The following is a 16722-nucleotide window of genomic DNA, read 5'->3' on the forward strand; positions in this document are numbered from 1 at the left end:
AAATGGACTCCACTAAACGTTTACACCAGGATACCTCTGATCTTATCTGCCTAGATGGAGAAGGACAGATCCCCTTCCATGTACTTTCAGTGCACCGGATCAGATTGGATGTAGGTGTGTTAAATGGACACCCACCTGGTCTATAGGGATGAAAAGACCATCCGATCTGATTGGAACAGTCCTGTGAAAGGGGCATTAAATATACCATTGAAAACATTTTGCTATATCTGTTCAATAAGTGCACAAAATACCTGTTGTTTCTGCTGGAGTGCTACACTGTGTCCTGTACACTGCAGTTTTATCTCAATATCAGTTCTGCTGAGTTATGTGCTGTGGATGACAGAACAATTTCCCCCTATGTTATAGAGAAGAGAAGGGGAAAAGGTGAATTGTACGTTTTCCTGTCCTAGACTGACAACACTGTTCCTCTATAGATATTGTGCTGTCACCCTAGAACATAAGTATGTTACTGTCATGATAACCAGGTGAACATGAAGAAAAAAAAGTATCAAAACAAAACTAATAAAGCTTCTCCTATATGTGGACTGTTGAGCTGCAACATACTGAATTTTTATTCTTGGGTTTAGATGCACTTCAACATACCCATTGATCTTCCAGGAATCTAGTGTTCCTAACTTTCTGTGTGCTGCTTCAAAAATTTTAGCCATTGTTGTCAGCACTGTCTTCTGGAATACATAACTCCACTTAACTTCACCCCTCTCTCTTCTACTCTACATACTGTACATACATAAATTAGATTCTTTCTCAGCAAAACAATGCTATTAAGGGCTAGCACATGCTGTGTGTAGTAAAAAGGTCTCTTGACAGATGTAGTTCTGAGTGCATGTCAATACGAACTGAGCTCCCAGCAGCTTTCCTTGCATAAAGTTTACAAGCCTGGTGATGACATCACAGAAAGTGATAAAAGCTGTTTTCTTTTACATTAAAAGAGTAAAAAATAATAATAATGTTAGGTCATGCTCTAGTAGGGACAGGGCTTTTTTTCTCAGAGAATATGTGCAGGAACCCCTCCTTCTGAGTCACTCCTTGTCCCTACCCCCTACCCATCTCTGAGCACCATCCCTTGGTCCTACCCACTTCCCAGTACTAGCCTTTTTAGAGAGTACAGAGCCAAGTATCATTTTGTGGTGCTAAATAATTTGTATGGGATTTGTTAATAACAAAAAAAGCAGTAAAATAAATCCTCTGCAGCCAGCAAAAATATACCCCACCCCAGCAACAATAGATCCCCTATAAAACATTATATCCCCCAGCAACAATGAACCACTAGTTACAAAATACTACCCCATCAACAATGGACCCGTCACTGCAACAATAGACCCCCCAGCAACAACAGATTTCCCAGAACCAGCAACAATAGACCCCCCAGCAGCCAGCAACAATATACCTCTCCCTCAACAATTGACCCCCCCACCTGTAACAATAGACATCCTCAGCAACAATAGACCCCCACACAAAAATAGATTCCTGCCAGCATCAATAGACCTTTCAGCATGCCCAAGTACCCCTTGCTTTTACATACATTCAGTGCTGAAGGTGCCAGAACTGCGTTCCCCCACATTCCCACTGAAAAAAATCCCTAAGTGGAACGGAGGGAGGATTGGCGGTAAACTCTGGGTCATTCCTGTACAAATCCTTAATAATTAAGTATGTTTTGTCTTTTGCTTTTTGTTTGCAACTTAGATTCAATGAAATTATGTTATGGTTACTGTTACCTATTTTTTTTTTTAATATACATATTTGTAATTATGCTATCAAAGATTCAGCAGAGTATTCTAGTTGTGGTTTCTATAAAATGATAAAATCATTATTCTGTAAGATTATACTGTAATACATTTCTGCTATTTAGATTAGTCAAAATAAAGAGGAATTTGTGGTCACAGGAAGCCTCAGGTTACTAGTTTCTTCTTGACAGCTAAAATTTTACAGTGAGTCCAATGCATACCCTCAGTGATACCTTTGTGTCACCAATATTTAGAAAACAACAGATTCAGATGACAGACCAGCTACGCCTTGGCATTTGATCTTCATAAGGTAAGTAAAAACACATTAATTTATTCCTGGTAGCATTCTTACTTGTGTTCTTTTACTGTAACGTTGACATGTTAGGTGTGTCACACAGAATGGAATAAGCACACCTCAGCACACAGCCTCAAACTGCCATGGACGCATGTGTATGGCACCTGCGTGTTAAGACCAACTCTTCCTGCTGGCACAAATATGCATTTTGCGGGTGGGATTGGGTTTAAACTATTTCTTAATAGAAGTTTAGCAGAGATTTTCAGGATTAGTTGCTTAGCAACCAAAAGTTTCAAGTTTAGGGTATAATAAGTCTATGCAGCTTCCAGCCTAGTTTACATGCTTGACCATTATATATTATATTGCAGTTTACCAGTACTCAGATTTATATTACTGACCTGTAAATTAACGATGCGCTGTATCTAGTGCACCCTACCAAGCCCCATGTTTTTTTTTTAATATATTTATTATAAGTACCAAATATGAAACCATACAAACACATGGATCCAAGGTATCAATCAGATGGTGCCAATAAAAGAGAAATATGCCGTTAGGTGTCAAGCACCAAATGGGATCACATGTGACACTAAAAACAATAAATGACTCAAAAACAACATATTATGAAGTCATATAAGATACTGTAAAACCATAGAAAGTCCTAGAGGCTTGAATATCCATTAAGGCTATTGTTGCCAGACAAAAATGAGATGGAGATAGTTTCAAAAGTAGAATATAACATTATGACCACTGACAGGTAAAGGGAATATCTCGTTACAATGGCATCTGAAAATTAGTGGGATATATTAGGAAGCAAGTGAGCATGTTGTCCATGAAGTTGTCCATGAAGTTGATGTGGTGAAAGCAGAAAAAAATGGGCATCGCAGTTTGTTGTGTATGGGGCTGTGAAGCCCATGTTGACCCATATCCACAGCCAAAAGCTTCTACAATGGTCACATGAGCATCAGAACTGGACTACGGAGCAATGGAAGAAGGTGGCTTAGTCTAATGAATCATGTTTTCTTTTACATCATGTGGATGGCTGGGTGCGTGTGCGTCACTTACCTGGGGAAGAGATAGCACCATGATGCGGTATAAGAAGGCAAGTTGGCAGACGCAGTGTGTGATGCTTTGGGCAATGTTCTGCTGGGAAACATTGGGTCCTGCCATTCATGTGGATGGTACTTTGGTGTCCATGACTCAGTGGGTCAGGGCTGTTTTAGCAAAAGGTGGCCATACTCAATATTAGGTGAGTGGTCATAATGTTATGGCTGATCGGTGTATATTTCACCTAGTGAATTTTAAGCTTGCCTAGGGAGTTAGATAAATCTGCCTTTTAAATAGCATTATGTATAACGAAAGGGAGACATCAAGGTTGTTATTTCTGGAGGTGGGAGTTTTGCAGTTCAGCATCCATTTTCTCCTTGTATAATAAGTTGGTGAGATCTCTTTTAACCATCACAATTGTCGGAGCAGTAGGAACTGTCCAGACTTTTAAAACAGCGAGCAGCTAGTAGGCAGAGATGGATCCACGGAGGTAAAGCGATTGTACGGTTGCTCGAATCTAGGGGAAATGTCATAGCTGAACAAGAGAATGAGTGGAGTTTTGGGCATAGACCAAACAGGAGCAAATAAGAGAAATTAATTGTTACAGTTTACATATGCTTTAATTTTATATGTTTGTACAATAATAATATATTATTATAATATATTATTATAAATTAAATCTGTCATTACTATATTAAATAAATGTATGCCATTATTGTTTTTAATGCACTGTTAATGTACAGGTGGCTTGCCCAAAATTCCAGAAATTATCAGAGAGAGAAGACGCATACAGATTTTGCCAGCTGGTATACTGAAAAACATGTCTGATGTAAGTTAATTAGCACTAGACACATATAAAGAAAATTGTAAACGTACACAATACAGCCTTACTGCTTGACAAGTTGTTATTAAGCCTCCCACTTTTGCTAAACTGGGCCTTCCTAGTAAATTATTTAAGTGGATTTGCAGCCTAAAATAACTTTAGCTACTGACTCTGATCCCTCGACAAATACAGCACAGCGCCCATGTCAATGTTTTTGATATTTTTTTTACTAAATTGTGTTTGAGATAGAATAACACTTATATTGTTTATTTTATATTGTAGTGCATAAACCAGGCATGTCCAAAGTCCGGCCCACCGGCCAATCGCGGCCCACGGTCCGGTTTCGTACGGCCCGCCTGGTAATTTTGACATATCTTTTGTGGCCCCCAACGAATTCCCATCGCCGGGGGCCACAAAAGATAGATATGCTGGCTGCCTTGGAGGGGGCGGGACGAGCGCCGTACAGGATACAGGAGAATTTCCTGTTTATGCCGCGTCCTGTGTAAAACGAAGTCCCGTCTCCTGCACTGCCATTGGACAATTGTTTTGTCCATTATAGGAGGCGGGACTTTCAATTAAAAAGGCTGCTGATAAAAACAGGAGTTTCTCCTGTATGTCTGTTGGCGCTCGTCCCGCCCCCTCCCTGTCTCCTCCAAGGCTGCAGATGGACATGAATCAGGCTGCACTGACGGCAATGGGGAGTCTGCATTCACACCAATATGGTGGGGGCGGCATTAATGTCAATGTGGGGGCTGCATTAATGTCAATGTGGTGGGGGCTGCATTAATGTCAATGTGGTGGGGGCTGCATTCATATCAATGCGGTGGGGGCTGCATTCATGTCAATACGGTGGGGGCTGCATTCATGTCAATACGGTGGGGGCTGCATTCATGTCAATACGGTGGGGGCTGCATTCATGTCAATACGGTGGGGGCTGCATTCATGTCAATACGGTGGGGGCTGCATTCATGTCAATACGGTGGGGGCTGCATTCATGTCAATACGGTGGGGGCTGTATTCATGTCAATATGGTGGGGGCTGCATTCATGGCAATGGAGTGGGGGCTGCATTCATGGCAATGGTGAGGCTGCAGATGGGCACTGATTAGGCTGCATTGATGCGCACTGACCCTTATTTTGCTTCACAGTTCTTTATTTAAAATGTAAGATTTTTTTCCTGAAACTTCCTTTTTAAAGTGAAGGTGTGTGTTATAAGGCGATTAAATACGGTATATCCAAATAACACGCCCGAGCTTCACCACACACAGCACAAAGGCAAGAGAATTCTTGTTGGGCCATGTATTAGCGCTCGGACGGACACACTTAGACCAAATTTTAATGGTTTAAAGAATGTCAGGCAAAATGGTTGGCCCTCAAGCATGTTCTCTTCATCAAATCTGGCCCTCTTTGAAAAAAGTTTGGACACCCCTGTCATAAACAATAACATGCAAAGTTCACGATCTGTGAAATGTCATTTATGATCTGTCATTTTTATCATCTGGTTTTGTTCACTAGAGTCTCTCATTTGCTTCCACAATCCCTTTTTTTCCACTTCAGCAAACACTATCAAGAAGCATAATCAGTTTAACGTTCATTTTACTGTCTCCTTCTTGGTTTCACATCCTTGTGGTAAATTCTTACAGCTTTATTATATTTGCTTTCTTTGCATATTATTTATTTATTTTTATCTTTCTTTTTTCTTTTCCCCCTTTATCCTTAAAAATCTTTGGTCAGATAGAAAACAAAAAAATAATTAAACGTTGTCTAGCTTAAATACAGTAAGTAAATAGGGACATAGTGGAGGTTTCATATGCCAACCTGCATGTCTAGAAAGTGCCTAAAGGGCTCCCCGCACCCAGCCCCTACTGCCAGTATTATATAGACTAAAATGATTGTCGTGGTTCCTACATTTTACACCCTTCCCTCCCACCCCCCCCCCCCCCCCCCACCACCACCAAAAAAAAAAAAAAGGAAACATTTTTCGACTAAACTTCTATTAGTGATTATTAAGCCTGTTAATTTAACCACACTATAGCACCTATTTCAATCTGCCATTACATTACTTTGATATACTGGGTAAGTTGGTACTGTCCCCCTGTTCCTTTATTTCCTATGTTTCCTATTAAGGGCGGCCCATCTTTTCCAACCATGGCCTCCACATTCTGTCAAATTCCTGGAGGTTGCCTCTCTTAATGTACTCTATTCTTTCCCTACAAAGAGTTATGTTTACTGTGGAGACCCAATCTCTTACTGAGGGGGGTTCCTTTGATTGCCACCTTAATGCTATCATTTTCCTAGCTTGAAACAAACATCTCAAAATTGTCAAAGTGGTAGTATTCCTCTCCCCCTGTACCCGTCTATACCCCAGGATACATACTATAGCCTCCTTCTCCAATAGAATACCAAAAATATCTCTCAAACTACTAATCACCCCCTCCCAGTATCGGAACAGCTTGAGGCATCTCCACAACATGTGGATAAGATCCCCAGTCCCCCGACATCTGGGACAACTATCATTAGGTCTTCTTCCAAACTTAAAGAGACATTTAGGTGTGTAATAGGTTCTATTTAACAACAACAGGTGCAAAATCTTCTGTGAGGGGGAGACTGATAGCAGGGGCCCCATCTCCAAAATTCTCTCCCACTGTGCCTGGGACAGTACTCCTACATCTTCTTCCCATTTAGCTCTTACAGCTTGAAATAACCCCCCACTATTAACTACATTGCTTAATTGCCCATAAATCTTAAATATTAATCCCTTAGTGGAGACTACCTGAAATATACTTTGAAAAAGAGGCATTTCTTTCCACTCTAGAATCTACTCCTTAAATTGATTCCAACTCTGGGAATTTCTTTAGTATATTACCTGTATAAAGTTGTCTTAGTCTTTTAATACCTTGATTTTCCCACTCTATAACTTTTCCTATTTTGAGAACTTCCTGCAGATTTCGGTTGTTCCAAATGGGAGTATAACCACTTAACAACCAGCCCATAGCCGAATGACGGCTGCAGGGCGGTTGCTTAACTCTGGGAGGACGTCATATGACGTCCTCTCAGAATTCCCCTCTCGCGCGCCCCCTGGGGCGCGCACCCGAACACATCCGTGACCGCCGGGTCCTCTGCATCACGGATCCCGGTAAATGGCCGCTGATCGCGGCGGTTTACCATGTGATCGCGCCGTCAAATGACGGCGTGATCACATGTAAACAGATCGGCGGCGTCTGATGACGCCGGTTCCTCTCCTCCCCTCCTGTGTACCGATCGGTACACTGTGAGCGGAGGGGGGGATGGATTGATGTCTGCAGCGCTGTGGGCTGGATGTGTAGTGCCCACAGCGCTGCACAGTGACATCCAGCCATCCATGCTCAGCCATCCCCACTACTCTGCAATGCTGTGCAATACTCTGCTATGCCCCACATTACTCTGCAATACCCCCATATTACTCTGCAATACCCCCACATTACTCTGCAATACCCCCACAATACTCTGCAATACCCCCACAATACTCTGCAATACCCCCACAATACTCTGCAATACCCCCACAATACTCTGCAATACCCCACAGTACTCTGCAATACCCCACAGTACTCTGCAATACCCCGCAATACTCTGCAATACTCTGCAATACCCCACGGTACTCTGCAATACCCCGCCGTACTCTGCAATACCCCGCCGTACTCTGCAATACCCCGCTGTACTCTGCAATACCCCGCTGTACTCTGCAATACCCCGCTGTACTCTGCAATACCCCGCCATGCTCTGCAATACCCCGCCATGCTCTGCAATACCCCGCCATGCTCTGCAATACCCCGCCATACTCTGCAATACCCCGCCATACTCTGCAATACACCGCCATACCCAGCCATACCCTGCCATGCTGAGCCATGCTCAGCTGTACTCGGCCTCTGTATGTGGCCAGGCTGTGGAAGTCTCACACATGTGGTATCGCCGTATTCAGGAGGAGTAGGAGAATCTATTTCGGGGTGTCATTTTTGGTATGTACATGTTATGTGTTAGAAATATTGTATAAATGGACAACTTTGTGTTAAAAAAAAAAATGCGTTTTAACCACTTCCCGCCCGCCGGCTGTCATACAACGTCCTTGACTTTGTGCGGGGATATCTGAATAAAGCCTGCAGCTACAGGCATCATTCAGATATCAGCTTTTTCAGCCGGCGATTCCCTACACCATAATAATGATCATAGCGGCTGTTCCACTGCTTGATCGTTCTTACGGGAGGCGAGAGGGGATGTCCCCCCTCCCGCCGCACTCCGGTGCTTCTACCGACTCACCGCTACGATCGAAGCCAGGATCGTTTTTTTTTTTTTTTTTTTTTTTATTTCAGGCTTCCCAGCCTAGAGGTGAGATGTGGGGTCTTATTGACCCCATATCTCACTGTAAAGAGGACCTGTCATGCCATATTCCTATTACAAGGGATGTTTACATTCCTTGTAATAGGAATAAAAGTGGTCAAAATTTTTTTTTTTTGTAAAAAAGCATCAAACTAAAATAAATAAAGTAAAATGAACAATAAAAAAAAAAAAATTTTAAAGCACCCCTGTCCCTGTGTGCTCGCATGCAGAAGCGAACGCATACCTAAGTCCCACCCACATATGAAAACGGTGTTCAAACCACACATGTGAGGTATCGTTGCGATCGGTAGAGCGAGAGCAATAATTTTGGCCCTAGACCTCCTCTGTAACTCAAAACATGTAACCAGTAAAAAATTTAAAAACGTCGCCTATGGGGATTTTTGAGTAGCAAAGTTTGGTGCCATTCCACAAGCGCGTGCAATTTTGAAAGGTGACATGTTGGGTATCTATTTACTCGGCGTAACCTCATCTTTCACATTATGCAAAAACATTGGGCTAAATTTACTGTTTTGGTTTTTGTAAAGCACAAAACAGTTTTTTTTCCAAAAAAAAGCGTTAAAAAAATTGCTGCGCAAATACCGTGCGAGATAAAAAGTTGCAACGACCGCCATTGTATTCTCTAGGGTCTTTGCTAAAAAAACATATATATATAATGTTTTGGGGTTCTATGTAATTTTCTAGCTAATAAATGATGATTTTTACATGTAGGAGAGAAATGTCAGAATTGGCCTGGGCACTCCAGAACGCCTGAAGGTGCTCCCCTGCATGTTGGGCCTCTGTATGTGGCCACGCTGTGTAAAAGTCTCACACATGTGGTATCGCCGTACTCGGGAGTAATAGCAGAATGTGTTTTGGGGTGTAATTTGTGGTATGCGTTTGTGGTGTGTAAGAAATAACCTGCTAATATGACAATTTTGTGAAAAAAAAAAAAAAGTAAAAAAAAAAACTTGATTTTGCAAAGAATTGTGGGAAAAAATGACAACTTCAAAAAACTCACCATGCATCTTTCTAAATACCTTGGAATGTCTTCTTTCCAAAAAGGGGTCATTTGGGGGGTATTTGTACTTTTCTAGCATGTTAGGGTCTCAAGAAATTAGATAGGCTGTCAGTACTTCAGGTGTGATCAATTTTCAGATATTCGCACCATAGCTTGTGGACGCTATAACTTTCACAAAGACCAAATAATATCCACCGATTTGGGTTATTTTTACCAAAGATATGTAGCGGTATAAATTTTGGCCAAAATATATGAAGAAAAATGACTAATTTGCAAAATTTTATAACAGAAATGAAGAAAAATTTATTTTTTTACAGAATTTTCGGTCTTTTTTCTTTTATAGCGCAAAAAATAAAGAACCCAGCGGTGATTAAATACCACCAAAATAAAGCTCTATTTGTGTGAAAAAAAGGACAAAAATTTCATATAGATACAGTGTTGCATGACTGAGTAATTGTCATTCAAAATGTGAGAGCACCAAAAGCTGAAAATTGGTCTGGTTAGGAAGGGGGTTTAAGTGCCCAGTTGTCAAGTGGATAATCAGTAAGCCCATGATATCTCATCTGTTTTTTAACTGTTTTCCAAAGTTTGATTATCAGTTTGATTGTTGGATATTCATAGTGGAACGAGTCAGCCTCTAATGCTTTGATTATTGTATTATGTAAAGCACCTATTAATAGAATTCTACCATTTGGGGTGCCTCCTTCCGGTGCCCCACACCCCACTAACTGCTGCAATTGGGCTGCTAGGAAATAACGCTCCGGGTGTGGGAGGGCGAAACCCCCATCCCGCACCGGTAGCTGAAGCACCCCTAAACGTATCCTGACTTGTCTCCCTTTCCATATCAGTTCCCTGAAAAGGCTTTCGATTTTTCTAAACCAACTCTTGCATATCCACACTGGAGAATTGTGCAGAACATACAGTAATTGTGGCATCCATATAATTTTTATTAAACTACATCTTCCTGCCACTGATAGGGGGAGACGCTTCCATATACCTATCTTTTGTTTGAATTTCGTCAAGAGCGGGATGAGGTTTTTGCTAATATATTGGTTAGGGTCCTTCGTCATGACAATTCCCAAGTATTTCAGTGCATCCAAAATTACCAACTGGGGCATTACCTGCACTATTGGCTCACTAATTGGGTCTATAGGTAATAGCTCAGACTTTTCCCAGTTTATCTCCAGACCTGTAAAACTGCCAAATGACTCCACTATTCCCATTACCTTTAACAATGAGTTACTCGTATCTCCTAGAAACAGCAAGATGTCGTCCGCGTACAGCGCAATTCTTTCTCGCCCGTCTTTCTCTGAAACCCAATTATCTCAAAACTCTCTCTTACGGAGATGGCCAGGGGCTCCATTGCCATTGTAAAAAGCAATGGGGACAACGGGCACCCCTGTCTCCTCCCCCTCTCCAACTCAAACCAATCCGATAACTCATTGTTAATTTTTAATCTTGCCTTGGGTCTATCATAGAGCATTTTGATCCATCCGATAAACGAGGGACCAAATCCAAACTTCCCCAGCAGTCGCCAAATATATCCCCACTCCACACTATCAAAAGCTTTAGACACATCTAGGGTCAATACAGCTCTTGAATCCTCATTCTCCGTAGGCGATTGTAAATTCAAAAAGGCCCTTCTGATATTCAAACTTGTGGATCTATTGGCAATAAATGCCGCCTGGTCCATATGGACCAGTTTATGGATAACTTTATTTAATCTAACTGCCAAGACCTTAGCCAAGATTTTGGCGTTGGTACATGAAAGAGAGATTGGCCTATAGGCGGCTATGTCCAGGGGGTCCTTCCCATCTTTTTGAAGCACTATAATAGTTGCCTCCAGCATTGAGGCAGGCAGTTGTCCCCCCTTAAGTGCCCCTCCCAGTGCTTTCAGCAACTCTGGGACTAAAACATCACCATAATATTTGTAGGCCTCTATTGGAAGGCCATCCGGGCCGAGGGATATTGAGTTTGCCATACTGGCTATCGCTAGTTGCAGTTCTGCAAGGGTTACTGGGGCTTCTAAAAGATCCCTTTCCTCTTGTGATATGGTCGGTATTACCAGGTCTCCCAGGAATTCCTCCATCAGACCTTCCATTCCTTTTTTCTGAGAGGTATAAAGATTTTTATAATAGTCCCTGAATATTTTCACTATCTTTGAGGTGTTTGATAATATATCTCCACCTGTAGATCTAATGGCGAGGATAGTGGATGGAGCAGTGTTAGACTTTACCAACTGCGCCAACAACTTTCCCACTCTTTCACCCTCTACCGAGGAAACCTGGCGCTGGAGGAGATACTTAGTCTCTGCCTTCTGCATAACGACTACATTGTACTCTTGTTGTTTATCTAGCCAAGATGTTTCCCGCTCGGGAGTTGGATCTTTAATATAATTATTTTCTGCCTCCAGCACTTCTCTTAGAATTTTTTCTTCCCCGCTCCTAGCCTCTTTATTGAATTTGGCCAAGTGCTGTATTAGTACACCCCTAAAAAAAAGCCTTTAGGGCGTCCCACATCACAGCAGGCGGCACCGTTCCTTCATTAATTTCTACAAACTCTCTCAATTTAGGGAGAACCCCATCCGGATTTTTAATCAGTTCAAACCAATACGGATTTATTTTCCACTCCTTCCGGGGTTTGTTCCCCCTAGATTCAATGTAACCACGCTTCCACAATCTCTAGTCTCATGGGGAACATGTCTTTGGCACAATGCTCCTCAACTGGGGAACTACATTATGGCTGCAAATGGGAGGCTCAGGGTATTCTTTTTCATAATTAGGGGGCTATTTTCCACCATCGGAGTATAGACCTCTATTACTCTACTGTAATGGATAAGTAGGGTCAAATCTATAGACCCTCCCACACCTCCTAACATGATTGCGCCCTCTGCTCTCACTGCCAAAATATTCTGACCTTTAATAGAGGTTATGATGGGAGGTATAAGTGGGGATCCTATTGAAGAAAGATATCCTAAGCCTTAGAAAATAATTTTAGGTATAGATATTAACTATGCATATGCCATACCAGGCTGATCCTCCTAGAAATCACTGAAGTAGACACCACTACTCCAGTGATCTCCACTTGCTTATGGGTCTTGTGCCAAGCAGCCACCCTACTGAATTGTGAGTATAGGAGGTTTTCTGCTCTACATGGGCACCATTTGTAGAATGCTTTGCATTTTCATTCTCTGATTGGTTGAGGTGGAGAGGTGGGGCAATGACATCACATTTCTCCAATTCGTCCAATCAGAGAACACTTTGTATCCATTCAGAAATTGCAAAGCGTCATCTGAATAGCACCTGTGCCGAGCAGCTGACCTCCTGCATTCACAAGGAAGCAGGGCAGCAATTTGACATGGGACCCGTAAGCAAGTGGTGATCACTGGAGTAGCAGTGTCTACTTCAGTGAGTTCCAGCTTCCAGAAGGATCCAACAGGTATGGCATATGCATAGTTATGTTTATGTAATTACATATAAAATACCCACACCTGGAATTCATTTTTAGTCATGTGCAGAATGAAAAAAAAATATATATATATATATATTTTTTTTTTTTTCGGTTTGTTATTTAAATAATTTTGTTTAGTTAAATTAGTTTTCCGAACTTGTTTTGTTTTTGTTTATTCTTTTCTAATTCTAATTGGCATTCAAATTTACTCTATTTGAAATTCGAATTTTGAAAGATGGTTATATTTTCTATTCTATTCTATTCCATGCTATTGTTTTTTTTTATTCTATTCTATTATTTTCTATTATATTCTCTTATTTTCTATTTTATTATTTTCTATTTTATTTGAGTTCTAATTTAGTCTATTTAAAATTTTAATTTTGAAAGACGGTTATATTCTTTCTATTTTATTCTATTCTATTGAATTTTATTCTTTTGTTTTTGTATTCTATTCTATTCCATTCTATTTATTTCTATTCTATTCAAATTTATTCTATTCTAAATTTTAATTTCGGAAGAGGTTATATTCTTTCTATTTTATTCTATTCTATTGGTTTTTTTTTTTTCTTTTCTATTCTATTCTAATCTATTATATTCAAATAAAAATGTATTCTATTAGAATTTTGGAGTATTCTTTCTATTTTACTTTTTTCTATTCTATTGGGTTTTTTTTTTTATTCTATTTTATTATTTTCTATTCTAATCTATTTTATTCAAATTTGAATGTAGTGCATTTGAAATTCGAATTTCGGACGATGGTTATATTCTTTATATTTTATTCTATTCTATTGAATTCTATTCATTTTTTTTCTATTCTATTCAGAATTCAAATTTCAGAAGACGGTTATATTCTTTCTTTTTTATTCTGTTCTATTCTTTTCTATTCTATCATTTTATTTTCTATTCTATGATTTTCGTCAATGTTTCAGTGCTTAAACCATCAATCACAAATTATACCAAATGACACAAAATTATAAAATTATATATCCCGTAATCCCATAATATATGTCCGATATAGTGCATAATCCATGGTGCAGCTTTAAACAGAATGTCCACTAATGAATAACCTCCTTCAAGTGCTGCTTGCAGCTATAATTTATTGTGTGCAATACTGTCCAAAAAAGTGCTCCGTGCACATTGTGCAAACCAAACTCTATTGATCATAAAATGCTCTTCAAATTGTGCTCTCATGTTCAGCAATAAGCCATCACCACATATGAGAACTCACCAGACAGGATTGACCCCCTGCTAGAGTAGGCGCTTTCCCCCAAGGGGTTATTCATCACTATAAGAAACGCAAGCCCTGTTTGTAGCTCCGATCACTCAGGCCTCTCATCACATCCGGGTGTCTCCAGCAGACCAGCTTTCCTTTCTGTAACCCCGCCTCGACGTACGTTTCGTCCAGTTAAATGTGAGTATGATAGTTTATGGATTTTTTTAAAGTTGTAAATGTATACAATTAATAGACTTCTAGTAAATGTTATGCAAAAACTTTTTTTTTTCTGTGTCATGGTATAGTTGGTATGTAGACAGAACATAATGGCTTTTTATCTCTTGGAAACCTGAGCGATGAGAAATTCTCACCAGAATTAGATCTCCCAGTTTTCTGAACTGCTATGCCATTGTGCAGAATGAATAATGAATAATGTAGCGCATGACTGGGTTGAGTTTAGCTACAAGATAAGGACATCAAAAGACCTTGTGGAAGTGAGCAGAGAAACTAATGAAGGGAAATCTTGCTCCACTAGATATAGCAAGCCAGGTGTATTCTGTAAAAATTACATAATCAGTCTTTTTTCGGTAGTAATGGGTGAATTAGCCAAGGGTTTGGCAAATCTTGCTTAACCCTTTTGCACCTAAGAGTAAAACAAATCTTAATGCCTAAGCACAATTTTGCAACTTTGACATGTGTTAGTAAAACTGTACATCATCACAACTATATCTCCTGATTTTTTTTCATTCTCAAAGGAAAACTGGCCCAAAATAGTAAAAAAAAAATCATGTTTTTTAAATTTAGCTGTACATTTCGTGCTACTACCATAACCTTCCACAAAAGAACAACCCAAATTAAATTCTCCTGCTCCTGATGATCGCAGAGATACCACATATGTGTACTGTATTTGTTGTTTGTACCCGTAATACAGACCAAAAACAATAGTGCGTTTTTGCTTTTTTTTTTTCCTACCTAAAACACACTAATACTGACACTAACTAAAAAAAAAAAAAAAAAAATCATGTCCCAAAAAAGAATTACTGACCTTTGACCCTGATCTTGACCCAAACACTAACCCTGGCACTGACCGTGATCTAGGTATTTTTTTATTATTATTATTATTATTTATTTTTTTTACACATGCTTTTTTTTTTTTCTCTGCGAGGAGAGAGAGAGATACAAAATATTTTTCTCCTCCATTCACAGAGAGAGAAAACACAGGGGGCAGGCTTCACAGTGACTAATCACTGTGATAGCCAATCAAAGGCTATCGTTCAGGTGACCCGGATTTTGGGAGTTTCGGGACCCGATTGTTAAATAGAGGCCTGGGGCTCCCGCTGGGAGCCCACAAATATGCGACTCCATGGAAAAAAGGTCAGTTCAGTGGGGCCGAATATTTGCGGCGGTCGGCGTAAAGGGGTTAAAATTTGGCTAACCCAAGCTTAGAGGTGTAACCCCTACTGAAGGTAATAAGGGGTGAATCTTGTTAAATTGTGAGCATTTAGGGCCAATAGGAAAACTACTGTTAAAAAGCATAGGAAGTTGGGCTCTATCCACTTTTACTAATGTAAAAATAAATACTGTACAGCGGGAAGAGGGGCTTTTCATGCTCCTTCGTGGACAGTTTTAAAAATACACAAATCTCTTGAACAATATATTTAGGGGGATGCCTTAAAGCATGGTGTTATGGAACAGTACAATTTTCATGGACCATCTCTCAGCAACAGTGTACACTGACAGTGCAATTTTAGCCTCTGGGGTGACCCAGTCTCTGAAGATTCAAATAGTAATTCTAGGTGGGCTGAAGTACTGGGAGCTACTATACAGTTGATACCATTGGGTGGCATTTTAAAATTTTCACCACTGCCATCTTACAGTGGCAACAGTTACGTTTAATGTACTGTGCCCTTTCTCCTGCCATTAGACCTAGAGGAAGCATCTTCCCGCTGCTGTTCCTGCTTTTCAGGTGAATCAATTGTTCTCCAGTCTCATACCACTGCCTGCCTAGAGTGAACTGATCACTTCTGGCTTTCTATGACCCTCTTCAGCATCTGCTTCACAGGTTTGTGAATACGTGGCTTTGTCTTACTTTAGGTCTAGCTGTTCTTCACTATGCAGTGCACACCTCTGTGTTCCTAGTATAAGACATGTTACACTGTGTAGTGGCTAACATCTAAATCGTGGATCATACAGCAGAATAAAATTTACATTATTTTACATATTAAGATCTTTTGACATGGATGATGTTGCATGAACCTGGATAGAAAACTGGTTGCAGAAGTGTGTCCTGAGGGTAGTGATTAAAGGTATATTCTATGAATGAACGGGGTGCCCCAGAGCTCTGTCCTAGTTCTGTTTAACTTGTTCATAAACAATATAGAGGATGTCAGAAATAGTTTAAACTCAGTGTTTGCTGCTGATACAAAGCTAAGCTGGGCAACAACTTCACAGCAGGATGCAGCAACCGTAGCACCGTCCTAAATAGGTGCTAGGATTAGGTAAATTTAGTTCTACCCTCAGTGGAGCTGCATTTGTTTTTAGATAAATGTATTTTTGGCTCACTGTACCCAGTGTGGCTGTGTTGATTGTTCTGGCCTGTTCTATGTTTCAATAGTTGCAGAATTGACTGCTTTTCCCTGGCTGATCCAGAAAGGTCTGGAAGTTGGTGGGCAGAAAGAGTCTAATCAGCAGCAGAACATTCATACAGCTCTGGCTAATCCCTGGGGGTAGATGCGCAGATAGTGACTTTGAGCCAGAGAGCAGCAGGGTCTTTTTTACTAAT

General features: G+C 40.4%; 1 protein-coding gene across 1 annotated transcript in view; it reads left to right on the forward strand.

The window, feature by feature from the left end:
* MATK (megakaryocyte-associated tyrosine kinase) overlaps positions 1–16722 on the forward strand; it is a 251195-nt gene that overhangs the window by 152356 nt on the left and 82117 nt on the right. Inside the window, exons 3-4 of the mRNA XM_073594228.1 lie at positions 2000–2055; positions 3828–3913. Of these exons, the coding sequence (XP_073450329.1) occupies positions 3905–3913 (9 nt within the window). The 5' untranslated portion in view covers positions 2000–2055; positions 3828–3904. The remainder of the gene's footprint in view (positions 1–1999; positions 2056–3827; positions 3914–16722) is intronic.

This window comes from Aquarana catesbeiana, linkage group LG01 (genome assembly GCF_042186555.1).
Source record: "Aquarana catesbeiana isolate 2022-GZ linkage group LG01, ASM4218655v1, whole genome shotgun sequence".
Lineage (NCBI taxonomy): Eukaryota > Metazoa > Chordata > Amphibia > Anura > Ranidae > Aquarana > Aquarana catesbeiana.